This window comes from Notolabrus celidotus, chromosome 8 (genome assembly GCF_009762535.1).
Source record: "Notolabrus celidotus isolate fNotCel1 chromosome 8, fNotCel1.pri, whole genome shotgun sequence".
Lineage (NCBI taxonomy): Eukaryota > Metazoa > Chordata > Actinopteri > Labriformes > Labridae > Notolabrus > Notolabrus celidotus.
In genome coordinates, this window is record NC_048279.1 from 20,644,086 (window position 1) to 20,671,263 (window position 27,178).

At 40.8% G+C, this 27,178-nt stretch overlaps 4 protein-coding genes across 4 annotated transcripts; all 4 read right to left on the reverse strand.

Moving 5' to 3' along the window:
* Positions 1-1,997: 1,997 nt before the first annotated feature.
* Positions 1,998-14,158, reverse strand: LOC117817613 (protocadherin gamma-A11-like). The gene is made up of 2 exons (XM_034690363.1): positions 11,792-14,158; positions 1,998-2,132 (listed from the first exon to the last, which is right to left on the reverse strand). The coding sequence occupies exons 1-2, from the start codon at positions 14,156-14,158 to the stop codon at positions 2,106-2,108; spliced, it is 2,394 nt and encodes a 797-aa protein (XP_034546254.1). The 3' UTR covers positions 1,998-2,105.
* LOC117817537 (protocadherin gamma-A11-like) lies at positions 6,530-8,923 on the reverse strand. The gene has a single exon (XM_034690277.1). It carries the CDS (start codon positions 8,921-8,923, stop codon positions 6,530-6,532), a length of 2,394 nt encoding a protein of 797 aa, XP_034546168.1.
* A 2,730-nt stretch (positions 14,159-16,888) lies between the features above and the next one.
* LOC117818015 (protocadherin gamma-A11-like) lies at positions 16,889-19,442 on the reverse strand. Its single transcript, XM_034690869.1, has one exon. The coding sequence runs from the start codon at positions 19,322-19,324 to the stop codon at positions 16,913-16,915; it is 2,412 nt and encodes an 803-aa protein (XP_034546760.1). The 5' UTR covers positions 19,325-19,442; the 3' UTR covers positions 16,889-16,912.
* Positions 19,443-22,018: 2,576 nt separating this feature from the next.
* LOC117818019 (protocadherin gamma-A11-like) lies at positions 22,019-25,499 on the reverse strand. The gene has a single exon (XM_034690873.1). It carries the CDS (start codon positions 25,372-25,374, stop codon positions 22,987-22,989), a length of 2,388 nt encoding a protein of 795 aa, XP_034546764.1. The 5' UTR covers positions 25,375-25,499; the 3' UTR covers positions 22,019-22,986.
* Positions 25,500-27,178: the final 1,679 nt, after the last annotated feature.

Below are 27,178 nucleotides of genomic sequence, written 5' to 3' on the forward strand. Positions count from 1 at the left end.
TATTTAAACACTGTAAGTGCATTGTCGTTTTCCCATTCATTAAAGCTGCTGTAAGAAAAGAATTTCCCTCAACGGGTGATGATTAAAAGTATATCTTATCTTATCTAATGAGAAAAAAACACCAAAATGGTGCAGAAAAAAAAATGAAACATATATTAGACAACAAAAAAATATGATTAATTATGTTCTGTGTGACAAAGTTAATTTGTTCAAAGCAAATCATTGAGGAAGCAAAATCACTGCATGAATATCCACAAGAAAGGCATCACGCTGCAAACTGACGGTCTGAAATGTAAAAGTAAAAAGTTTCTTCTTCTCTATATTTGTATTATCTGTGTGTCAAAATCAAAGTGGTTATACCAGAGAGGACTTACAGCAAAACTCAAACAAACTACAGCAGAGCAAACACGTCTGTCTGAAGCGACAACTTGATGATATGTAAAGAGCTCCAAACTAAAAGTGAAGCCGTCCATACAAAGTACCAGCAGCAGAGTAATGTGTCTGTAAGTAAGCTTTCAGGTTCAGATTTTCAAGTAAAAAAATGAGTCATCTAGATATCATTACAACATTAGATACCAATATGTAAGAGCAATGTATATATTTATAAAAGTAAATGTAGCAGACCCCTTTGTCAAATGCAATGTGCGAAGAGACACAAATCAAGCAAGATATGATAAAGAGAAACCAGTCATGAAGTCTTGCAAGCAAAAATCATTAAAATTTCACCTTAAAAACTATAATTACATATTAAGTAAGACATCAGAACACTTTCATGTTTTTAGTCTGTTGTTTTTCAGATGAGATGAATGGGTAACTGTCTGCCATAACCGTGTAGCAAATACCCTAAGCAATCATGAGAAACAACACATCTGTAGCAAGATGTTCCTTCCTCTGTAACAATGATTATCTCTGGAAGCTATACTATAACATAAGAAGAACCTTGAAAAATCAAACTCCATCACACTGTACCCTCTATGCTCCAGTCAGATAAGTTGCTATAATTGAACATGTTATATTTTTTCCAATACAGTTTTATTCAGTAGCTTATATTCAATGTGTTTAGATTTTATGGAAGACTACATGGGTGCAACAGTGAAGCCACTTTGTTGATAGTTCATGAAGTTCTGATAAAAATGGATTTTATATGTTACAATTTCCCATGAATTTTGAACAGACTTTTAAGCAGACAAAACACTTAACACATACACAAAAGATCAATCACTGAGGGAAAGTGTTGATACGTGCAGATTAGAACCAAGGACTTTTAGTAAGAGACTACTAGGCTAGACTAGTGTGTGGTGTCAGGAATGCATATCATGTAAAATGATCAACAATAAAATTGTGTGTGTGTGTGTGTGTGTGTGTGTGTGTGTGTGTGTGTGTGTGTGTGTGTGTGTGTGTGTGTGTGTGTGTGTGTGTCATTAAAAAACAGAAGAGGCCCAACTTTCCACAGAAAAACAGAGTTTCAGCACCAAGGACAGCAACATGGAAAAATATTAATATTGAAGCCTCCAAGACTGACAAAACATAGCAGCTGAAGAGAACATAAACAAATGGGGGAAACAGCACTAATCGTGACCCTATACTTTAATAACAGGGTAAATAGAGCAAGATGAGCAATGAGCAATAACTATTTTTATAGTCTGGGATTAAAAAAACACCTTAAACATATAAAAAAGACAAGAGGAGGGGGAGATGTAAAAGAAAATGCGATACAAAATCATCATGATTCAACAACACAAGTGTTTAGATGAGACTCGGTCTGCAGAACATCTTACTGATATTTGGTTAGAAAACCCCATGCTAAGTTATGAATAAAACTGATGGAACATGCAGATTTCTACTAACTCAATAATAGAGCATCATTCTGACAACAGCAGGACAACTACCATATTTTGCACAAGCTGAAATACACAAAACAATATTTAAATCCATGAAAGGCAAAATGAAAGTGTAACCAAGTACTGTTGAACACAGAAACTTAAAACTGGAGTTGATTCAACAAAAGACAAATAAAAATATCAAACTGTCTTTATCAGTATATCATGCCAGGAGACTTGTGTCATTTCATCTGAAACTGGCCAGATTACAGACGCAGAAAAAACCTAACAGTAGTTGACAGATGTTCCTACCTCAGGAGAGTCATCACAGTCTCCAAACACTGCAGCAAAGTCTGATGGACTTTTCCTCAGAGTCTGGTCAGCAGGCAGTGTGTTGTCATTGTAAGATGACACAAACTTAAAGTCACTGGTTCGAGACCCTGTTGTCAGGTAGGCGTCATAATTGTAAGCGCTGCGTAAAGTTCCTGTGCCGTCAACATCTGCGTAATTAGGAGGGAGATAAGCACTGGGGATGGCCACTGCTCCATCAAACAACAGTCTGGGCTTTCTCCTGCGACAAAACCTCACACCCAGGATGATGATAATGAAGGTCAGGAAAAATGTAGACACACACACCAGCGCGATGATCAGATAAGAGGTCAGTTTGGAGTTCTTCTCATCATAAGAAATGTCCTTCAGTTCTGGCACCTCAGCCAAGTTATCAGAAATCAGTAAATACATGGAACAGGTGGCAGACAGAGAGGGCTGTCCGTTATCTTTCACTGACACAATAAGGTTCTGTTTCATGCTGTCAGATTCAGAAATGTCCCGCTGCGTCCTGATCTCTCCACTGTGGACACCAATAGTGAAAAGTCCCGGATCTGTGGATTTCACTATATGATACGACAGCCAGGCGTTCTGTCCGGAGTCCGCGTCCACCGCTATCACTTTGGACACCAGAGAGCCTCCGTGTGCAGCTTTGGGGACCAGCTCGGTCATGAACGAGTTGCCCTCCGGCCCGGGGTACAGGATCTGAGGAGAGTTGTCATTCACATCCGATATGAACACACTCACGGTCACGTTGCTGCTGAGTGGAGGAGAGCCGTTGTCTCGGGCCATCACGTGCACTTTGAAGCTCCTGAACTGTTCATAGTCAAACGACCTCACAGCGTGGATCACCCCCGTGTCTCCGTTCACTGACACATAGGAGGACACTGGGGCACCGTTCACCTCACCGCCTAACAGAGAATAAATCACTGTACCGTTCTGTCTCCAGTCGGGGTCTCGAGCACTAACGGAACATAAAGTGGAGCCAGGTTTGTTATTCTCACTCACATATGCGCTGTACGACTGTTCCTCAAACACAGGTGGGTTGTCGTTGATGTCTGCTACAGATAACTGAACACTTTTAGAGGAGGACAGAGGTGGAGAGCCCTCGTCAGTGGCACTGATTGTAATGTTGTAATCAGACACTAGTTCACGGTCCAATTGTCCTGTGCTCACCAGAGAATAATAGTTTTTAATAGAAGGAACCAACTTAAAAGGGACATTTTGCTGAATGGAGCAGCGGACCTGTCTGTTACTCTCAGAGTCTCTGTCCTGCACGTTGATGATGCCCACCTCTGTACCAGGTGTTGTGTCCTCGGGTATGGGATTCATCAGTGATTTTAAATAAACAACAGGTGGGTTGTCATTCACATCAGTGATGGAAATTATTACCTTCGCATTAGATGAAAGGCCTAACCCATCTTTGGCTTTAACGCGTATTTCAAAGGATTTAGTGATTTCATAATCAACAGAGCCAATCACTTTAATGACACCGAGTTTACGGTCAATAGTAAACAACTTCTTCAAGTCCTCAGAAACATGCACAAAATCATATGTTACATCTCCATTGATTCCCTCGTCTGCATCAGTAGCACTCACTGTGACCACTACAGTCTCTAGAGGAGAGTTTTCAGGCAGACTGGCTTTATAAACGGCCTGACTGAACACTGGGGCGTTATCATTAGCATCCAGTACAGTGACGTGAATGACTACTGTACCTGATCTCTGAGGAGAGCCTCCATCTAAAGCTGTGAGGAGCAAATTGAGCTCTTTTTGTTTCTCTCGATCAAGCTCTTTATCTAGAACAAGCTCGATAGTGTTCCCATTAGCAGCCAAAATGAAATTCTCGTTCTTTTTAAGGCTGTACTGCTGAACCGAATTTTGTCCTACATCCGCATCGAGCGCTCCTTCTATCACAAAACGAGCTCCTCTCACTGCAGACTCCCGGATTTCTATAGAAATCAATTCGTCGTCAAATTGAGGGGAGTTATCATTTACATCTAGAATGTGTAGAGTAATCCGATGGAGCTCGAGAGGATTCTCCAGCATGAGCTCCTGTTTCAAGATGCACGACGCCTTTTCTCCACAGAGCCCCTCTCGGTCGATCCGGTCAGCAACAATCAGCTCTCCGTTATTCAGGTTTATGTCACAGTACCGTGTGTCAGACCCTTCCGTGTCAATGCGGGCTCTCCTGTTAGAGAGAGCGCCCGTCTGCAGCCCGAGATCCTTGGCTATATTTCCAATAACAGATCCTCGTTTCATCTCCTCTGGAAAAGAATAGCTCAGGTCTCCATATGCGCTTCGGGATACAACAAGGAGGAAATAGAAGCTGCACAGCTGAAACACCTCCATGGTTGAATCCAACGCTCGTATCAAGCGTTCTTTTAAGTCGACAAAGACTCGACACGGCACACACGGTGCTATCCAACAACACTATAATGCACAGTAAAACAGCGTAATGGTGCCTCTGGACGCAATGGGCGTACAAGAACGTCAGTCCACAGAGGAAAGACGAGTTCAACAGTTTTTAAGGCTGGTGTATAGCGACACCGTGAGTTTGATTCAAATATAACACTGTTAAAATTCCTCCACACAAACAGGTCAAACATTAAGTCTGAGTTTCAAAACTGTTTCAGCTATATTGCTCACAGTCAGTGCAAATCAGGAAACCAAGCTCAACAAGTACTACACCTACTCAGTGAATCAAAGACAAACTCACAACAAGGTTAGATAACAGCTGCACCTTGTCAAGTCAGACCTTTTAAAGTTACAGTACAGGTAAGATAGATAGTTATTTGATAGTTGGCATCGAATGATACACCTATAAAAGGGGAGTTGATTTTATTTTTCCTCATGTTATCAGAGGCATTCATCTGATAAGAGCTCACATGGTTCCAGTCAATATTTACTGCATGTTGGCTGGTAAAATATGTAAAACTAGTCAACATAGTCCAAATTACTGTACTGACTTTTTTGCTGTTGTTAAATTAGGCTCTGTTTAGCTGAGCTCGTATGTTGGTAAATAAACATTTAGATGTATGCCCTAATATGCCCTTTTCTGTTAAGTTAACATGCAGTCAGAATATAGTTGTCTGGATAACATTTCAAAGAGCTGCACATCACAGAATCAGAGCCATAGTGCATGTTTACAGTTCATTTTGCTATCAAATCACATGGTTCCAAGAACTCTGAGAGTTACATTGTTGTTTCCGGAGTCAATATTCCACCACATACTTATCACATTTTAAATGTATCTTTTGTGGAGGCTGCAGTTTTAACTCCAGATGCAACAATAATGTATTGTAATGTATTGAAATCAAGAGTTGATTGAACTTCACTGTGACTGAATTGAAAATAAGACTCATATCCCAAACTGCAGCAACACTACTGAGAGTGTGGAGCCAGGAACAATAAAATCCTGCAACATAATGCATGAACTTAAGTAACAAGTCTGATACCACATTTTGACAAAATAAAATGAAGTGACAATGGTTGAAACTAAAAAAACAGGCTATTGCTACAATGGATGGATAGGTCAGAGGGGATAAACAAATAGTAAGATAGACCAAAATGCAAGGCAACCTATTATTAACAAGGAAGGAAATAACTACTCAACAGGTAACGTTGAGCTGTGTGTGTGTGTGTGTGTGTGTGTGTGTGTGTGTGTGTGTGTGTGTGTGTGTGTGTGTGTGTGTGTGCGTGCGTGCGTGCGTGCGTGTGTGATCTAAAACAAAGAAGAGCCGAAGCTGTCTACTGACCAACATAGTTTCAGCACCATGGACAGAGACATAAAAAAGGTCCATCTTGAGGCCACTTAGGCTGAATCAACATTGCAGATGATGAATACAAGAACAACAAATGGAGGAAACAGCACTTATCGTGAACCTGTAATTAAATAATAGGACAAAAAAGATGAGCCATGGCACATTATTTTGATAATGTAAGATAAATAACCCTTTAAATTAAAAAAAAGACAAGAGAAGGGGGAGATGTAAAATTATTTGAGATGCAAAAAAGTCAACATGATTGAGCAGAAGAAAACAAAGGGCTTAAATGAGACTGTCTGCAGCACTTGTTAATGGTATTTGCTTATAAAACCCATGCTAAGCTAAAAGCAAAACTGCTGAAATCAGATTTCCTATGAACTAAAAAGAAGACAACAGCAGGACAATGTTGCACAAGCTCAAATACACAAAAAAAACCCACTGAAAACCATTCAAGTGAAAATAAAAATATAACCCAGGACAGTTGATAGCATGAACTTTTAACTTGAACTGATTTAACCAAAGACAAAAAGTTCTCAAACTTTCTTTATCAGTATATCATGCCAGGAAACTTTTGTCATTTCATCTGAAACTCCAGATTACAGACGCAGAAAAGACCTAACCGTATTTGGCATGTGGTCCTACCTCAGGAGAGTCATCACAGTCTCTAAACACTTCAGCAAAGTCTGATGGACTTTTCCTCAGAGTCTGGTCAGCAGGCAGTGTGTTGTCATTGTAAGATGACACAAACTTAAAGTCACTGGTTCGAGACCCTGTTGTCAGGTAGGCGTCATAATTGTAAGCGCTGCGTAAAGTTCCTGTGCCGTCAACATCTGCGTAATTAGGAGGGAGATAAGCACTGGGGATGGCCACTGCTCCGTCAAACAACAGTCTGGGCTTTCTCTTGCGACAAAACCTCACACCCAGGATGATGATAATGAAGGTCAGGAAAAACGTAGACACACACACCAGCGCGATGATCAGATAAGAGGTCAGCTTGGAGTTCTTCTCATCATAAGAAATGTCCTTCAGTTCTGGCACCTCAGCCAAGTTATCAGAAATCAGTAAATACATGGAACAGGTGGCAGACAGAGAGGGCTGTCCGTTATCTTTCACTGACACAATGAGGTTCTGTTTCATGCTGTCAGATTCAGACATGTCACGCTGGGTCCTGATCTCTCCGCTGTGGACACCAATAGTGAAAAGTCCCGGATCAGTGGATTTCACTATATGATACGACAGCCAGGCGTTCTGTCCGGAGTCCGCGTCCACCGCTATCACCTTGGACACCAGAGAGCCTCCGTGTGCAGCTTTGGGGACCAGCTCGGTCATGAACGAGTTGCCTTCCGGCCCGGGGTACAGGATCTGAGGAGAGTTGTCATTCACATCCGATATGAACACACTCACGGTCACGTTGCTGCTGAGCGGAGGGGAGCCATTGTCTCTGGCCATCACGTGCACTTTGAAGCTCCTGGACTGTTCATAATCAAACGACCTCACAGCGTGGATCACCCCCGTGTCTCCGTTCACTGACACATACGAGGATACCGGGGCACCGTTCACCTCACCGCCTAACAGAGAATAAATCACTGTACCGTTCTGTCTCCAGTCGGGGTCTCGAGCACTAACGGAACATAAAGTGGAGCCAGGTTTGTTATTCTCACTCACATATGCGCTGTACGACTGTTCCTCAAACACAGGTGGGTTGTCGTTGATGTCTGCTACAGATAACTGAACACTTTTAGAGGAGGACAGAGGTGGAGAGCCCTCGTCAGTGGCACTGATTGTAATGTTGTAATCAGAAACTAGTTCACGGTCCAGCTGTCCTGTGCTCACCAGAGAATAATAGTTTTTAATAGAAGGAACCAACTTAAAAGGGACATTTTGCTGAATGGAGCAGCGGACCTGTCTGTTACTCTCAGAGTCTCTGTCCTGCACGTTGATGATGCCCACCTCTGTACCAGGTGTTGTGTCCTCAGGTATTGGATTCATCAGTGATTTCAGACTCACTACAGGGGCGTTGTCATTCACATCAGTGATTGCAATTATTACATCAGAATAAGATGAAAGGCCTAACCCATCCTTGGCTTTAACGCGTATTTCAAAGGATTTGGTGCTTTCATAGTCAACAGCGCTAATCACTTTTATGTTACCCAGTTTACGGTCAATACTAAACAGCTTCTTCACATCTTCAGTAACATGGCCGAAATCATATGTAACATCTCCATTGATTCCCTCGTCTGCATCAGTTGCACTCACTGTGACCACTACAGTCTCTAGAGGAGAGTTTTCAGGCAGACTGGCTTTATAAACGGCCTGACTGAACACTGGGGCGTTATCATTAGCATCCAGTACAGTGACGTGTATGACTACTGTACCTGATCTCTGAGGAGAGCCTCCATCTAAAGCTGTGAGGAGCAAATTGAGCTCTTTTTGTTTCTCTCGATCAAGCTCTTTATCTAGAATAAGCTCGATAGTGTTTCCATTAGCAGCTAAAATGAAATTCTCGTTCTTTTTAAGGCTGTACTGCTGAACCGAATTTTGTCCTACATCCGCATCGCGCGCCTCCTCTATCACAAAACGAGCACCTCTCACTGCAGACTCTTGAATTTCTAATCCGATCGATTCTTCCTTAAATTGAGGGGAGTTGTCATTCACATCTAGAATGTGTAGAGTAATCCGATGGAGCTCGAGAGGATTCTCCAGCACGAGCTCCTGTTTCAAGATACACGACGCTTTTCCGCCACAAAGCCCCTCTCGGTCGATCCGGTCAGCAACAATCAGCTCTCCGTTATTCAGGTTTATGTCACAGTACCGTGTGTCAGTCCCTTCCGTGTCAATGCGGGCTCTCCTGTTAGAGAGAGCGCCCGTCTGCAGCCCGAGATCCTTGGCTATATTTCCAATAACAGATCCTCGTTTCATCTCCTCTGGAAAAGAATAGCTCAGGTCTCCATGTGCGCCACGCGTTAATACGAGGAGGAAATAGAAGCTGCACAGCTGAAACACCTCCATGGTTGAATCCAACGCTCGTATCAAGCGTTCTTATAAGACGACAAAGACTCGAAACGACTCTATCCAACAACACTATAATGCAAAGTAACACAGCGTAATGGTGCCCCTGGACGCAATGGGCGTACAAGAACGTCTGTCCACAAAGGAAAGCAGAGTTGGACAGTTTTTAAGGCTGGTGTACAGCGACACCGTGAGTTGGATTCAAATATAACACTGTTAAAAAACCCGTAGGACCACTTATAAGATACCTCCCCACAAACAGCAAGTCAAACGTTATTCACAGCCAGTGCAAATCAGGAAAGCATGATCAACCTGTATAACAGTGTACTTAGCTCAGTGAACCCAAGATAAATTCACAACAAGGTCAGAAAGTACCTTGTCAAGTCAGACCTTGTAAATGTTACCACACAGGGAAGAAAGGTAAGTATTAAATAGTTGGCATCTAATAGTGCACCTATAAAAGGGGTGTTGATTTTTTTTCTGCTCATTTTATCAGAGGTATTCATCTGATAAGAGCTCACGTGGTTCCGCTCTATATTTACTGTCTGTTGGCTTTTAAATCATGTAAAACTGCAAGCGGCCATAATCCAATTAACAGTACTAACCTTTTTTGTAGTTGTTAAAATAGGCGCTGTTTAGCTGTGCTAGTGTGTTGGTAGAGAATAATTTAGATGAATGACATTTTATGCCATTTGCTTTTAAGTTAACATGCAGTCAGAATATAGTCGCACAGATAAGACTTCAAAGAGCTGCAATCACCAAAATCAGAAACATTGTGCATGCAGTTAATTTTGCCATCACACCAGACAGTTGAACAAATCTGGTGAGCGTTGCACTGATGTCTCTAGAAAAAAAATTCCACAACATACTTATCAGGATTCAAATGTATTCTTCATAGAGGCTTTGGTTTTAACTCCAGACACATCAATAATTTAGGGTAATATACTGAAATCAAGAGTCCATTGAACTTTATTGTTACTAAAATATCAGTGATCTAAATCCATGTCTGAAGGCTACAGGAATCAACACGTGTAGAGCTCTTTATCCCCACAAGCAGGGAAACAACAGTAACTTTTATCATAAAGCTATTTCTACTAAATGTAATTTTAAAATACCTCAAGCAACGCTGTCTACCTGTGGCTTTATAACAATAGCATGTCTAAACAGGTTTTACTGTCAGACTCCACACCTGCATAAAGCACTTTGCACAGCTAGATGAAGTCAATCATTGCTCATGATAAGTTAAATGAGGCTGCATCTTCTTCTGCAATGTACATGCTATTGCATGAAGGAAATTGTTAAAAGAAAGTCTATAACAGGCAGCTGATTATTTATCACAAAGACTCACATTTTACGTACGTGTTGATATCAAGCTGTTACTGATGAAGTTTCTATTTTGTATCATCATTCTAGCATGTTTTGACTTAGTGTGAATCATTACAGAGTAAAAAACAAAGGTCATAAACAACCAACATTAAATGAAGTGAAACTTTTGAAAAGGAACACTTTTTATCCTTCATACACTCAGACATAAATACCAACACAACAATAAGGAACGATTAATCACAATCCAGTACTGGCTCAAACACAAGCTTCAAATCCAGAACAAGTTAAGAATATATTTTGAGAGAATAACCAAGAGAACAATGCATAATCCTAATAAGCCACAATTTTCAGATCAATAGTCCATGACTGCAATATCATAGAAACAAGCATTATTTCAAAAACTATCTGAATTACTTTTATACTAAACTGATCAAAACCAGCATATAATATTATGTCTCTTAACAATTTCCCCTGTTAATGACTCATGTAATATCTTGACTGTTCTGTGGGGTAATGCATTGTGTACTGTAATTGCAAGGAGTGGGAAAAGCACTTGTTAAGTTTGCTACTATGTCGCCAGCACTGTGATTAAAAAACTGCAGTTTGTGAACTCGAAATTAACAGGAAAACAAAGGAAACAAAGGATAGAATATGAAAAATTATAGCAGTTTAGATGTTAAATGATTTAATAAACTCAAACATAAAATCTCAAAAAACATATTTCAAACAAGACAAAAAAAATGCACAGTGTTTGGCATAACATAACTAACACTCTTAAAAGAAAATATGACATAAGAGATATAAAGATGGTAACAAAAACACAACCAGATAACAGGAAGGTTCAGCACCATGGACAGGGACAAAATCTCTAGATGTTGGTCCACACACAAAGACAACCACAACAGTGCAGAGTAAACAGAGAAACTAACAAATGGGTTAATCTTGAAGTTTCCAGCAAAGTTAATAATATATATAAAGCACAGTCAATCTAGATAAGTTGAGGTTAAATAACGGAGACAAAGACATGAAAGGGAAAATAAACACTTAAAAGGCCTTGTGTTTTAAAAAAATAAACAATCAAGTGCTCAAAACTGAGACTTTCTCTGGACAACAACCTAATGCCTCACTCTAGGTAAACCAGAACAAAATCTAAGCAACAAAGCAGACCAAACATATGAACAAAAAACTTGCAGGTTCAAAAAAAAGTGTAAAAAACTGCTCATGTTTGAAAGTAAGTGCTGGCAGCACAACTAAGATACCGTAACTGATAACCCAACAAAAAAGTTTAGCGGAGTAGATTTAAGATGGAATCAGATTTTCAAATAACTCAAAGGAATCAATGCAACACCTGAACACTAAAATAATACATGCTTTAAAAGTAAAAAGTTAAAATACACTAGCCATTGAAGCATGTTTGCGATTTAAGACTGACTTGAATATATAAAACAAACTTAAAGATCACAAAGGTCTTAACCACTGTGTCCTACCAAAATGCTGTTACTGCACCTGATACTGCAAACTATATTCAGCACATGTTCCTACCTCAGGAGAGTCATCACAGTCTCCAAACACTTCAGCAAAGTCTGATGGACTTTTCCTCAGAGTCTGGTCAGCAGGCAATGTGTTGTCATTGTAAGATGACACAAACTTAAAGTCACTGGTTCGAGACCCTGTCGTCAGGTAGGCGTCATAATTGTAAGCGCTGCGTAAAGTTCCTGTGCCGTCAACATCTGCGTAATTAGGAGGGAGATAAGCACTGGGGATGGCCACTGCTCCATCAAACAACAGTCTGGGCTTTCTCCTGCGACAAAACCTCACACCCATGATGATGATGATGAAGGTCAGGAAAAACGTAGACACACACACCAGCGCGATGATCAGATAAGAGGTCAGCTTGGAGTTCTTCTCATCATAAGAAATGTCCTTCAGTTCTGGCACCTCAGCCAAGTTATCAGAAATCAGTAAATACATGGAACAGGTGGCAGACAGAGAGGGCTGTCCGTTATCTTTCACTGACACAATAAGGTTCTGTTTCATGCTGTCAGATTCAGAAATGTCACGCTGGGTCCTGATCTCTCCGCTGTGGACACCGATAGTGAAAAGTCCCGGATCAGTGGATTTCACTATTTGGTACGACAGCCAGGCGTTCTGTCCGGAGTCCGCGTCCACCGCTATCACTTTGGACACCAGAGAGCCTCCGTGTGCAGCTTTGGGGACCAGCTCGGTCATGAACGAGTTGCCCTCCGGCCCGGGGTACAGGATCTGAGGAGAGTTGTCATTCACATCCGATATGAACACACTCACGGTCACGTTACTGCTTAGCGGAGGAGAGCCGTTGTCTCTGGCCATCACGTGCACTTTGAAGCTCCTGAACTGTTCATAATCAAACGACCTCAAAGCGTGGATCACGCCCGTGTCTCCGTTCACTGACACATAGGAGGACACCGGGGCACCGTTCACCTCACCGCCTAACAGGGAATAAATCACTGTACCGTTCTGTCTCCAGTCGGGGTCTCGAGCACTAACGGAACATAAAGTGGAGCCAGGTTTGTTATTCTCACTCACATATGCGCTGTACGACTGTTCCTCAAACACAGGTGGGTTGTCGTTGATGTCTGCTACAGATAACTGAACACTTTTAGAGGAGGACAGAGGTGGAGAGCCCTCGTCAGTGGCACTGATTGTAATGTTGTAATCAGACACTAGTTCACGGTCCAGCTGTCCTGTGCTCACCAGAGAATAATAGTTTTTAATAGAAGGAACCAACTTAAAAGGGACATTTTGCTGAATGGAGCAGCGGACCTGTCTGTTACTCTCAGAGTCTCTATCCTGCACGTTGATGATGCCCACCTCTGTGCCAGGTGTTGTGTCCTCAGGTATGGGATTCATCAGTGACTTCAGACTCACTACTGGGGCGTTGTCATTCACGTCAGTGATTGAAATGAATACATTGGCATAAGATGAAAGGCCTAACCCATCTTTGGCTTTAACGCGGATTTCAAAGGATGAAGTGATTTCATAATCAACAGCACCAATCACTTTTATGTCACCGTGTTTACGGTCAATAGTAAACAGCTTCTTCACGTCCTCAGTAACATGGCCGAACTCATATGTTACATCTCCATTGACTCCCTCGTCTGCATCAGTAGCACTCACTGTGACCACTACAGTCTCTAGAGGAGAGTTTTCAGGAAGACTGGCTTTATAAACGGCCTGACTGAATACTGGGGCGTTATCATTAGCATCCAGTACAGTGACGTGTATGACTACTGTACCTGATCTCTGAGGAGAGCCTCCATCTAAAGCTGTGAGGAGCAAATTGAGCTCTTTTTGTTTCTCTCGATCAAGCTCTTTATCTAGAACAAGCTCGATAGTGTTTCCATTAGCAGCCAAAATGAAATTCTCGTTCTTTTTAAGGCTGTACTGCTGAACCGAATTTTGTCCTATATCCGCATCGTGCGCCTCCTCTATCACAAAACGAGCACCTCTCACTGCAGACTCTTGAATTTCTAATCCGATCGATTCTTCCTTAAATTGAGGGGAGTTGTCATTCACATCTAGAATGTGTAGAGTAATCCGATGGAGCTCGAGAGGATTCTCCAGCACGAGCTCCTGTTTCAAGATACACGACGCTTTTCCGCCACAAAGCCCCTCTCGGTCGATCCGGTCAGCAACAATCAGCTCTCCGTTATTCAGGTTTATGTCACAGTACCGTGTGTCAGTCCCTTCCGTGTCAATGCGGGCTCTCCTGTTAGAGAGAGCACCCGTCTGCAGCCCGAGATCCTTGGCTATATTTCCAATAACAGATCCTCGTTTCATCTCCTCTGGAAAAGAATAGCTCAGGTCTCCATAAGCGCCACGCGTTAATACGAGGAGGAAATAGAAGCTGCACAGCTGAAACACCTCCATGGTTGAATCCAACGCTCGTATCAAGCGTTCTTATAAGTCGACAAAGACTCGAAACGACGCTATCCAACTACACTATAATGCACAGTAACACAGCGTAATGTTGCCTCTGGACGCAATGGGCGTATAGAACGTCTGTCCACAGAGGAAAGCAGAGTTGGACAGTTTTTAAGGCTGGTGTATAGCGACACCGTGAGTTGGATTCAAATATAACGCTGTTAAAAAACCCGTAGGATCTCTTATACGATACCTCCCCACAAACAGCCGGTCAAACGGTTAGTCTGAGGTTAAAAAATGTTCCAGCTCTATTATTCACAGTCAGTGCAAATTAGGAAACCATGATCAACCTGTATAACAGTGTATTTAGCTCAGTGAACCCAAGATAAACTCACAACAAGGTCAGAAAGCACCTTGTCAAGTCAGACCTTGTAAATGTTACCACACAGGTAAGAAGTGTATGTATCAGATAGTTGGCCTCTGATAGTGCACCTATAAAAGGGGTGTCGATTTAATTTTTCCTCATTTTATCAGAGGAATTCGTGGTTCTAGTCAATATTTACTGCATGTTGGTAAAGAAGAATTGAGATTTATGACAATGGATGCCCTTTTCTTTTAAGTTAACATGCAGTCAGAATATAGTCGCACAGATAAGACTTCAAAGAGCTGCAAACACCAAAATCAGAAACATTGTGCATGCAGTTAATTTTGCCATCACACCAGACAGTTGAACAAATCTGGTGAGCGTTGCACTGATGTCTCTAGAATCAAAATTCCACCACATACTTATCAGGATTCAAATGTATTCTTCATAGAGGCTTTGGTTTTAACTCCAGACACATCAATAATTTAGGGTAATATACTGAAATCAAGAGTCCATTGAACTTTATTGTTACTAAAATATCAGTGATCTAAATCCATGTCTGAAGGCTCCAGGAATCAGAATGTGTATACAACAAGTAGAGCTCTTTATCCCCACAGGCAGGGAAACAACAGTAACTTTTATCATAAAGCTATTTCTACTAAATGTAATTTTAAAATACCTCAAGCAACGCTGTCTACCTGTGGCTTTATAACAATAGCATGTCTAAACAGGTTTTACTGTCAGACTCCACACCTGCATAAAGCACTTTGCACAGCTAGATACCAAAGTCAATCATTGCTCATGATAAGTTAAATGAGGCTGCATCTTCTTCTGCAATGTACATGCTATTGCATGAAGGAAATTGTTAAAAGAAAGTCTATAACAGGCAGCTGATTATTTATCACAAAGACTCACATTGTACACGTGTTGATATCAAGCTGTTACTGATGAAGTTTCTATTTTGTATCATCATTCTAGCATGTTTTTGACTTAGTGTGAATCATTACAGAGTAAAAAACCAAGGTTATAAACAACCAACATTAAATGAAGTGAAACCTTTAAAAAGGAACACTTTTTTATCCTTCATACAATCAGACATAAATACCAACACAACAATAAGGAATGATTAACCACAATCCAGTACTGGTTTAAACACAAGCTTCAAATCCAGAACAAGTTAAGAATACATTTTGAGAGAACAACCAAGAGAACAATGCATAATCCTAATAAGCCACAATTTTCAGATCAATAGTCCATGACTGCACTATCTTAGAAACAAGCATTATTTCAAAAACTATCTGATTTACTTTTATAATAAACTGATCACAACCAGCAATATAATATTATGTATCTTAACACTTTCTCATGTTAATGACTCTTATGTAATATCTTGACTGTTTTGTGGGGTAATGAATTATGTACTGTAATTGCAAGGAGTGGGAAAAGCACTTGTTAAGTTTGCTAATATGTCGCCAGCACTGTGATTAAAAAACTGCAGTTTGTGAACTCGAAATTAACAGGGAAACAAATGAAACAAAGGATAGAATATGAAAAATTATAGCAGTTTAGATGTTAAATGATTTAATAAACTCAAACATAAAATCTCAAAAAACATATTTCAAACGAGACAAAAAAAATGTACAGTGTTTGGCATAACATAACTAACACTCTTAAAAGAAAATATGACATAAGAGATATAAAGATGGTAACAAAAACACAACCAGATAGCAACAGGAAGGTTCAGCACCATGGACAGGGACAAAATCTCTAGATGTTGGTCTACACACAAAGACAGACACAACAGTGCAGAGTAAACAGAGAAACTAACAAATGGGTTAATCTTGAAGTTTCCAGCAAAGTTAATAATATATATAAAGCACAGTCAATCTAGATAAGTTGAGGTTAAATAACGGAGACAAAGACATGAAAGGGAAAATAAACACTCTAAAAGGCCTTGTGTTTTAAAAAAATAAATAACCAAGTGCTCAAAACTGAGACTTTCTCTGGACAACAACCTAATGTATCACTCTAGGTAAACCAGAACAAAATCTAAGCAACAAAGCAGACCAAACATATGAACAAAAAACTTGCAGGTTCAAAAAAAAGTGTAAAAAACTGCTCATATTTGAAAGAAAGTGCTGGCAGCACAACTAAGATACCCTAACTGATAACCCAACAAAAAAGGTTATCGGAGTAGATTTAAGATGGAATCAGATTTTCAAATAACTCAACAAAGGAATCAATGCAGCACCTGAATACTAAAATACTACATGCTTTAAAAGTAAAAAGTTAAAATACACTAGCCATTGAAGCATGTTTGCGATTTGCGACTTGAATATATAAAACAAACTTAAAGATCACAAAGGTCTTAACCACTGTGTCCTACCAAAATGCTGTTACTGCACCTGATACTGCAAACTATATTCAGCACATGTTCCTACCTCAGGAGAGTCATCACAGTCTCCAAACACTTCAGCAAAGTCTGATGGACTTTTCCTCAGAGTCTGGTCAGCAGGCAGTGTGTTGTCATTGTAAGATGACACAAACTTGAAGTCACTGGTACGAGACCCTGTTGTCAGGTAGGCGTCATAATTGTAAGCGCTGCGTAAAGTTCCTGTGCCGTCTACATCTGCGTAATTAGGAGGGAGATAAGCACTGGGGATGGCCACTGCTCCGTCAAACAACAGTCTGGGCTTTCTCCTGCGACAAAACCTCACACCCATGATGATGATGATGAAGGTCAGGAAAAACGTAGACACACACACCAGCGCGATGATCAGATAAGAAGTCAGTTTGGAGTTCTTCTCATCATAAGAAATGTCCTTCAGTTCTGGCACCTCAGCCAAGTTATCAGAAATCAGTAAATACATGGAACAGGTGGCAGACAGAGAGGGCTGTCCGTTATCTTTCACTGACACAATAAGGTTCTGTTTCATGCTGTCAGATTCAGAAATGTCACGCTGCGTCCTGATCTCTCCGCTGTGGACACCAATAGTGAAAAGGCCCGGATCAGTGGATTTCACTATGTGATACGACAGCCAGGCGTTCTGTCCGGAGTCCGCGTCCACCGCTATCACTTTGGACACCAGAGAGCCTCCGTGTGCAGCTTTGGGGACCAGCTCGGTCATGAACGAGTTGCCCTCCGGCCCGGGGTACAGGATCTGAGGAGAGTTGTCATTCACATCCGATATGAACACACTCACGGTCACGTTGCTGCTGAGCGGAGGAGAGCCGTTGTCTCTGGCCATCACGTGCACTTTGAAGCTCCTGAACTGTTCATAGTCAAACGACCTCACAGCGTGGATCACCCCCGTGTCTCCGTTCACTGACACATAGGAGGACACCGGGGCACCGTTCACCTCACCGCCTAACAGAGAATAAATCACTGTACCGTTCTGTCTCCAGTCGGGGTCTCGAGCACTAACGGAACATAAAGTGGAGCCAGGTTTGTTATTCTCACTCACATATGCGCTGTACGACTGTTCCTCAAACACAGGTGGGTTGTCGTTGATGTCTGCTACAGATAACTGAACACTTTTAGAGGAGGACAGAGGTGGAGAGCCCTCGTCAGTGGCACTGATTGTAATGTTGTAATCAGACACTAGTTCACGGTCCAGCTGTCCTGTGCTCACCAGAGAATAATAGTTTTTAATAGAAGGAACCAACTTAAAAGGGACATTTTGCTGAATGGAGCATCGGACCTGTCTGTTACTCTCAGAGTCTCTATCCTGCACGTTGATGATGCCCAACTCTGTACCAGGTGACACGTTCTCAGGTATGGGATTCATCAGTGATTTTAAGTTAATAACTGGTGGGTTGTCATTCACATCAATGATTGAAATTATTACCTTCGCATAAGATGAAAGGCCTAACCCATCTTTGGCACTAACGCGTATTTCAAAGGATTTAGTACTTTCATAGTCAACAGCGCCAATCACTTTTATGTCACCGAGTTTAGGGTCAATACTAAACAGTTTCTTTACGTCATCAGAAATATGTCCAAAATCATATGTAACATCTCCATTGACTCCCTCGTCTGCATCAGTTGCACTCACTGTGACCACTACAGTCTCTAGAGGAGAGTTTTCAGGCAGACTGGCTTTATACACGGCCTGACTGAACACTGGGGCGTTATCATTAGCATCCAGTACAGTGACGTGTATGACTACTGTACCTGATCTCTGAGGAGAGCCTCCATCTAAAGCTGTGAGGAGCAAATTGAGCTCTTTTTGTTTCTCTCGATCAAGCTCTTTATCTAGAACAAGCTCGATAGTGTTTCCATTTGCAGCTAAAATGAAATTCTCGTTCTTTTTAAGGCTGTACTGCTGAACCGAATTTTGTCCTACATCCGCATCGTGCGCCTCCTCTATCACAAAACGAGCTCCTCTGTCTGCAGACTCTTGAATTTCAATATTGAACGATTCTCCCTTAAATTGTGGAGAGTTATCATTTACATCTAGAATGTGTAGAGTAATCCGATGGAGCTCGAGAGGATTCTCCAGCACGAGCTCCTGTTTCAAGATACACGAAGCTTTCTCGCCACACAGCCCCTCTCGGTCGATCCGGTCAGCAACAATCAGCTCTCCGTTATTCAGGTTTATGTCACAGTACCGTGTGTCAATCTCTTCTGTGTCAATGCGGGCTTTCCTGTTAGACAAAGCGCCCGACTGCAGCCCGAGATCCTTGGCTATATTTCCAATAACAGATCCTCGTTTCATCTCCTCTGGAAAAGAATAGCTCAGGTCTCCATATGCACCACGCGATATAACGAGGAGGAAACACAAGCTGCACAGCCGAATCACCTCCATGGTTGAATCCCTCGTCAGATGTAAACTCCTTATATGTTTAAGAATCGGCAAGCAAAGCTCAACAACATAACACGAACAGCAATAGTGAAATGGTGTCTATATCTAGACCTAGACCACGTAATGGGCGTAGGAACCTCTTTCCACAATGGATAGAGGATTCAAACTGTAAGGCTGGTGGATAGCGACACCGTGAGTTGAGTTCAATAATAACACTGAAAAAACTGCAATGGGACCACAACCTGCTTCGGATGTTTTTTTCCTTATTCCATGTTTAATTGATTCTCTGCATAAACAGAATCGTTGAATTTTCGGTGCATTAGTTAAGAGGAACAACGACAGGTCCAAAAAGCAGCATGCACCTTCAAGTTACATTATATCTGTCACTTACAACTGCACCTGTGTTGTAAGTGGGCGGCTATTTTCTGATTATCCTCTTAGAAGGGGTGTTGATTTAGTGCTTTTTTCACGAGAGACACATCTAAAAGGAACAGACAAGCATCCAGACCATCTTTACTGTACGTCCTCTGAAATATACAATAAACTGTAGTCCCCATGAGTAATACCATCAACTATCAAATATTTTTCTTGATAAAATCTGGTTTTGTTAGGCTGAGTTGAATTGCTTACACAGAGATATTTGGATGTACTATTGTCTGAGTGCAGACTTCCCTAAAAGCACAGCAGTTCGGAATGCGAGATGTTAATTCAGTTAACAAACAGAACATTTATTAAATTCAGCCTTTGAAACAGCTTTTACTATCACTGTATATCAGGACAAGCAATTGCTGACTATTAAAAGAAAACTAAATGCCAAAACAGTCAGAATAGTAAATGTGGGAACAACTTTCTGTCAACACTACTAACTTCAAGAATCACCGTTCATTAAACTACAACAGGATGAGTGGAATTTGAAATACAAGCAACTCACTTTTTTCTCAAAATGCACTGCCACATTGAGTGGTTGCCCATTCAGACAGTAATGGAACTAAAAGAAAGCTTGAATGAGAGATTCAGCAGAAATAAAAGTCCATAAAAGGAGGAAGACCATCGGCTTTGACTTCCTCCTGGGGTGTAGACACGCTGCTATTGATTTACAATAATATTTTCTACAGGTCACCTAACTCTATATAGCAGCCTGCTAGATTTCATACGACTTAATTGCTTTAGATTATAGATAAAGATCAGTTTTGGCAAGCAATGCAGTGTTAATGTCAATCAATTTATATGACAAGTAAGAAACATCTCCAATACAAACATTTTGACTGCATTAAAGACCTGTTTTATTACTGAATGTCTGTACATGGTATCTGAAAAGACTTTTGATTGCAAAGATGCAGTGCTGCTGTACATTGTGCATTGTTATCAAGCTCATTACTGATTTAGATTTAATTTTGTATTGTTGATCATGGAATCAAAACAAAGCCAATAAACAACCAGCTGTAGAAAATAAATGAAATTATGAAATTGACAGCTTGTTATCCTTTATGTAGGCCAAATACACACACTAACAGCAACAGATCATAAATTGTGTAACTGAGGAGTCAGGTGACCCACAGAAAAGTTAGAAAACTATCTTTTTAGATAGAAATACAATGATAACACAAATCCAACAGAAACTCACAATAGAGGGATTTAAAGCCTTTTGCAACTTCTAGGTATTCATGGTTAACTGAAAATGCTTCACCTTATAAGTTCTGAATAACCTAAAACCCATCTTTCAAACAGGAAAAAGATGTGATGAACCTGTACATAAACTGAGTCAGAAATAGTGAAACTTCGACAGTCAGGTTTTCACAAAACAGTAACAAATAGACAAACAAATCGGACACCTGCAGCACAACCAACATATGTTTTAGTGGCTCAAACACAATACTTCATGCCTTTAAAGAAAATCATAAAACCCCAACTCACTAAGACTTTTAAGAACTAAGAGCATTAGTTAGATTAACCAAGGGCACTCAAAGTGCTGGTAAACTCTTTACCAGTGAAACCTTGCAGGACACCTGTGCTGCTTCAACTCAAACTAACCAGATACTGACACAAAAAGGCTGAGCAGTAACTGACAAAACCATCTAAGGAGACTCATCAGTCTCCAGATACAAGATCAGTTGGACATTTCCCGAGAGTTTGTGAGGAGGGGGTGTGTTGTCATTGTAAAATGACAAAAACTAGTTCTAGATTCTGCTGTCAGGAAGACTTCATAATTCTAAGCTTGGCAGCAGTTTCTCACAAAAACAATCAAGCAAACATTTTATACACCTAAGTAAGCAGGGATCCAAAAGCACAACAAACTAAAACCAAGAACCACATCTCAAATGTCTTCATTCTGCTTCAACTCATTGATCACTGGTGATAAAGTCAAAGCAGTTGGAGATCTAAGAATCATCTTACAATAAAGTCGAAATTAGAGCTCCCACACACTCATATTAAAATATAAAGCAAAAAAAGTAAAAACAACTGATCGAGAAAAACTCATCACAATAACACATGTCCTAAAACAACCATTGAGCAAAAGGAAATATCAAAGTGGAAGAAAATAAATTCAGTACAAAGGAAAGAGAAACAATTAACCACAGCAAGATTTATTTCATCAACTATGAGAAAAACACAAAATGGTATCAACAAGGGACAGAGCTCTGTAAAATATTATCTGAAAAACTACCAGGAAAGACCTGTTGGTAGAAATTCCAGGAGCACAAAGGTCATGTCTGTGTGTGATACATACAGAGGGGAGGCATGATGTTCTTATGAAGCACTGCAAAACTTGTTTTAACAAAAGGTCCAGTAGATTGTTATGTTTTAGATGACACAACGTTTCTATTTTAAGTCTGTTGTGTCTAAGCTGTACAATTCAACTTAAACTAAGATTATCATTAACAATAGAAAAAACGTATAAAGAAAAACTGAAGTATATGCATTTCAGCAACCATCATGACTTACCTAAAGCCTGGACTATGTTAAACTATACTGAACACTACCAGCACGACAGAAATTAATCAGAAATCAGGACCCTGTCTAAACAAAACAAAGAAGGGGTTGTCAAGATATGAAATATTTCCCTTTCTAAAGAAAGCTTTCAGAGTTTTCATGTATTTCAGCAAAGTCTGATGTACTGGTCTTCCTGGTCTGAAGTTATGCGAACACTTCACAGACCTATAATAATCCTTGATTTAGAATACAACAGAATAGATGTAATGTTTACCACAAAGAAGCATGCAGAGAGCAAAAGGGAGATTCAGCACCAAGGACAGAGACAATAAAAAAATCTAGATTCATCCAGTGCAGACAAAACTGAAAGAAATACAACCACAAACAGGGAAAACTGCACCTATTAAAGTAACTTTTAATTAGCGAACCCACCAAAAAATAATAATTGGAGAGCAGATTCCAGCCTCAGATATTCTTATAACTTGAGAAAATAATGAACTATTCTGAAACCTGAAGGACAACAATGATTGAGTATGTGTGTAATTCACCGGCTAGACTACACAGTATCACATTAGTTTGAGAGGACAGCTGAAATAAAACAACCCATGAAATTTAAAGCTTGACTCGAATCTATCAAAGAAACACATAATTCCAAGAATCTTGACCACTTTATCCTAAAGGCAAGCACATTTTCTTTTGTTTGAAACTGCATGGATTGCAAACAAAGAGGAAGCCTAACTGTGTTTGGCAGATCTTCCTACCTCGGGAGAGTCATCACAGTCTCCAAACACTTCAGCAAAGTCTGATGGGCTTTTCCTCAGAGTCTGGTCGGCAGGCAGTGTGTTGTCATTGTAAGATGACACAAACTTAAAGTCACTGGTTCGAGACCCTGTTGTCAGGTAGGCGTCATAATTGTAAGCGCTGCGTAAAGTTCCTGTGCCGTCAACATCTGCGTAATTAGGAGGGAGATAAGCACTGGGGATGGCCACTGCTCCATCAAACAACAGTCTGGGCTTTCTCCTGCGACAAAACCTCACACCCATGATGATGATGATGAAGGTCAGGAAAAACGTAGACACACACACCAGCGCGATGATCAGATAAGAAGTCAGTTTGGAGTTCTTCTCATCATAAGAAATGTCCTTCAGTTCTGGCACTTCAGCCAAGTTATCAGAAATCAGTAAATACATGGAACAGGTGGCAGACAGAGAGGGCTGTCCGTTATCTTTCACTGACACAATGAGGTTCTGTTTCATGCTGTCAGATTCAGAAATGTCCCGTTGGGTCCTGATCTCTCCGCTGTGGACACCAATAGTGAAAAGGCCCGGATCAGTGGATTTCACTATATGATACGACAGCCAGGCGTTCTGTCCGGAGTCCGCGTCCACCGCTATCACTTTGGACACCAGAGAGCCTCCGTGTGCAGCTTTGGGGACCAGCTCGGTCATGAACGAGTTGCCCTCCGGCCCGGGGTACAGGATCTGAGGAGAGTTGTCATTCACATCCGATATGAACACACTCACGGTCACGTTGCTGCTGAGCGGAGGAGAGCCGTTGTCTCTGGCCATCACGTGCACTTTGAAGCTCCTGAACTGTTCATAGTCAAACGACCTCACAGCGTGGATCACCCCCGTGTCTCCGTTCACAGACACATACGAGGACACCGGGGCACCGTTCACCTCACCGCCTAACAGAGAATAAATCACTGTACCGTTCTGTCTCCAGTCGGGGTCTCGAGCACTAACGGAACATAAAGTGGAGCCAGGTTTGTTATTTTCACTCACATATGCGCTGTACGACTGTTCCTCAAACACAGGTGGGTTGTCGTTGATGTCTGCTACAGATAACTGAACACTTTTAGAGGAGGACAGAGGTGGAGAGCCCTCGTCAGTGGCACTGATTGTAATGTTGTAATCAGACACTAGTTCACGGTCCAGCTGTCCTGTGCTCACCAGAGAATAATAGTTTTTAATAGAAGGAACCAACTTAAAAGGGACATTTTGCTGAATGGAGCAGCGGACCTGTTGGTTGTTATCAGAATCTGCATCCTGCACGTTGATGATGCCCACCTCTGTACCAGGTGATACATTCTCAGGCACTGGATTTGCCAGAGATTTCACATAAATTACTGGTATGTTGTCATTGACATCGGTGATATCAATGGTTACCTTTGTGTATGAAGATAACCCTAAACCATCCCTTGCTCTAACCCGCAACTCATATGTCGGAACATCTTCATAGTCAACAGCGCCAATTACTTTTATGACACCGAGTTTACGATCAATACTAAATAGCTTCTTCACATCTTCAGTAACATGTCCAAATTCATATGTAACATCTCCATTGACTCCCTCGTCTGCATCAGTTGCACTCACAGCGACCACTACAGTCTCTAGAGGAGAGTTTTCAGGCAGACTGGCTTTATAAACGGCCTGACTGAACACTGGGGCGTTATCATTAGCATCCAGTACAGTGACGTGTATGACTACTGTACCTGATCTCTGAGGAGAGCCTCCATCTAAAGCTGTGAGGAGCAAATTGAGCTCTTTTTGTTTCTCTCGATCAAGCTCTTTATCTAGAACAAGCTCGATAGTGTTTCCATTAGCAGCTAAAATGAAATTATCATTCTTCTGAAGGCTGTACTGCTGAACTGCATTTTGTCCTACATCCGCATCGTGCGCCTCCTCTATCACAAAACGAGCTCCTCTGTCTGCAGACTCACGAATTTCAATGCTGAACGCTTCTTCCTTAAATTGTGGGGAGTTGTCGTTGATATCTTGAATGTGCAGAGTAAATGGATGTAATTCCAGGGGGTTCTCCAGCACAAGGTCGCGTTTTATAACACATGACAGCTTTTCGCCACAAAGCTCCTCCCGGTCAATCCTTTCAGCAACAAACAAATCTCCAGTACTTAGATTGATGTCGCAAAAGCGTTTACGTTTCCCTGCTGCATCAACGCGGGCGTTTCTAGCAGACAGCTTTTTCGAGTCCAGGCTGAGATCCTTTGCGATATTTCCAATGAGAGATCCGCGCTTCATTTCCTCCTGTACGGAATAGCTCACGTCTCCATACACGGTGTGCCACATAAAGAAGCAAACGACAATATGCAGCTTGAGTCCCATAGCGAAAAATATAGCTATAACAAGAATCTGCCCACTTCTGATCACTAATATTGTTTCATTCAGTCTAAAGAGAAATCGATTGCAGTCCACAGTTACAACGGCTTCATCCCAGGAACAACGGCAGCTAAAGACTACCCTTTATTTGTCTGTGTAAAAGAGGGTGGAGTGGAAATGTTGAAGGTAGATTGGCCAATAGCGACACCATGAGTGAAATGAAGAAATTACAGGTTGGCCAAATACATCATACAAATATTATTGGTATAAATATTGAGCGTTGTATATTATTATCTTGACATTACAAGAGGAATCTTCAAACTAAATTAATGATATAGTTGCCACACCATCAAATACTTCATCATATCATATGGGCTGCAGAAAGCACTTTACTTATGATTGCAGATGAGTTGAAATGATTACAGTGAAATACTTAAACGTATCGCTAAAGGAGTACAATAATGGGGTATTTTTGAAATAAATGAAAGCATAATGCCTGTAAAGAAAATCTTACTTGTAAAGGTATATCTGTGACAGATAAATTATCTGACAAATGTTTGTACTTGATCCTTTTATGAATATAATACTTTCTCAGAAATTATCAAGATTTAAATCCAAAACTGATTCATACAGAAATGTTAGTCTGTTGAAAAGTGCACTTGCACTACAACACTCTACAACATGTGAACATTCTGGGAGGATACTTTATGAAATCAGAGCATACTCAGAGGCAGATAGCAAGACAGACATACATGTCCAAACAAGTGGAATGCATAAAACATGGTTTATCTTTTGGATATCCAAGCATATTTATTTTGCAGGCCAATAATAAAGACATAAACCACAAAAGCAGCGTCAGAGACACTAACATTTCTACTGACTCAGCTGGTCAAACTAAGAAACCAGATCGCTGAAGTTTAACACCATAGTTGTGATGTTTTTTGATTCATTTAAATGTTTAACTCAATATTATACACTGAAGTAGAATATGTGACAATAATATATTTGTAACCTTAATGACATAACGGCCTGTTCAACAGAAACCTCTCTGACTATATTATTTATCAGTTAAGAATGCCAAACAAAAGTGACTCATAGGAAAATCAAGGGTCTTCATCCATCAACCACAAAGTGTGCCCTGAAGTGACCTGTCATATCCTCTCCAATAGATTATGAGAGTGCAAGCCTGAGCGCATCTGAACAGTTGTTCTTTCTTCAGCAATCAATCTGTGCAAAGGTGTAACAACCTTACCATGATCGCCTCAAAAGTTTAAAAGCCAGCTGGAATTCAAATTAAACTATTTGGAGACTTCTTGAACACCTCAGTACAGTTAAGAGGGCAGAATTAAAATCCTAAAAGAAATATGCAGATTCCAACTTCTGCAACTTTATGCACTCCATAAGAAATGAAGAGTTAGCCAACAAGATCAAACTTTCTTTATACAATTCCCAAAGTAAGCACATCTAATTGTACAGACAGACAGACAGACAGAAACAAAACAAATCAAACAGTTATTAAGTGCACATCCAACTTAGGTCAGAAGGAGTCCACAAGCAGAACAAAAGAAAATCAGAAGCTTTATTTTCATTGCCTTCATTGTGCTCTGATAAGCGTCATATAAGTCATGACTAGAGATGAACCCCTCATAAGGAAAGATCCAGGAATAAATATAGAATAATACCAGATTGGATCACCCACAGACTCCCAGACAAACAAAAACTCAACTGTTTAAGAAAAAGTCTTAATGTTAAAAATGTACTCTGAACATACACACCGATTGGTAGGCAATAGAAACAGGAAAAAAGAGAT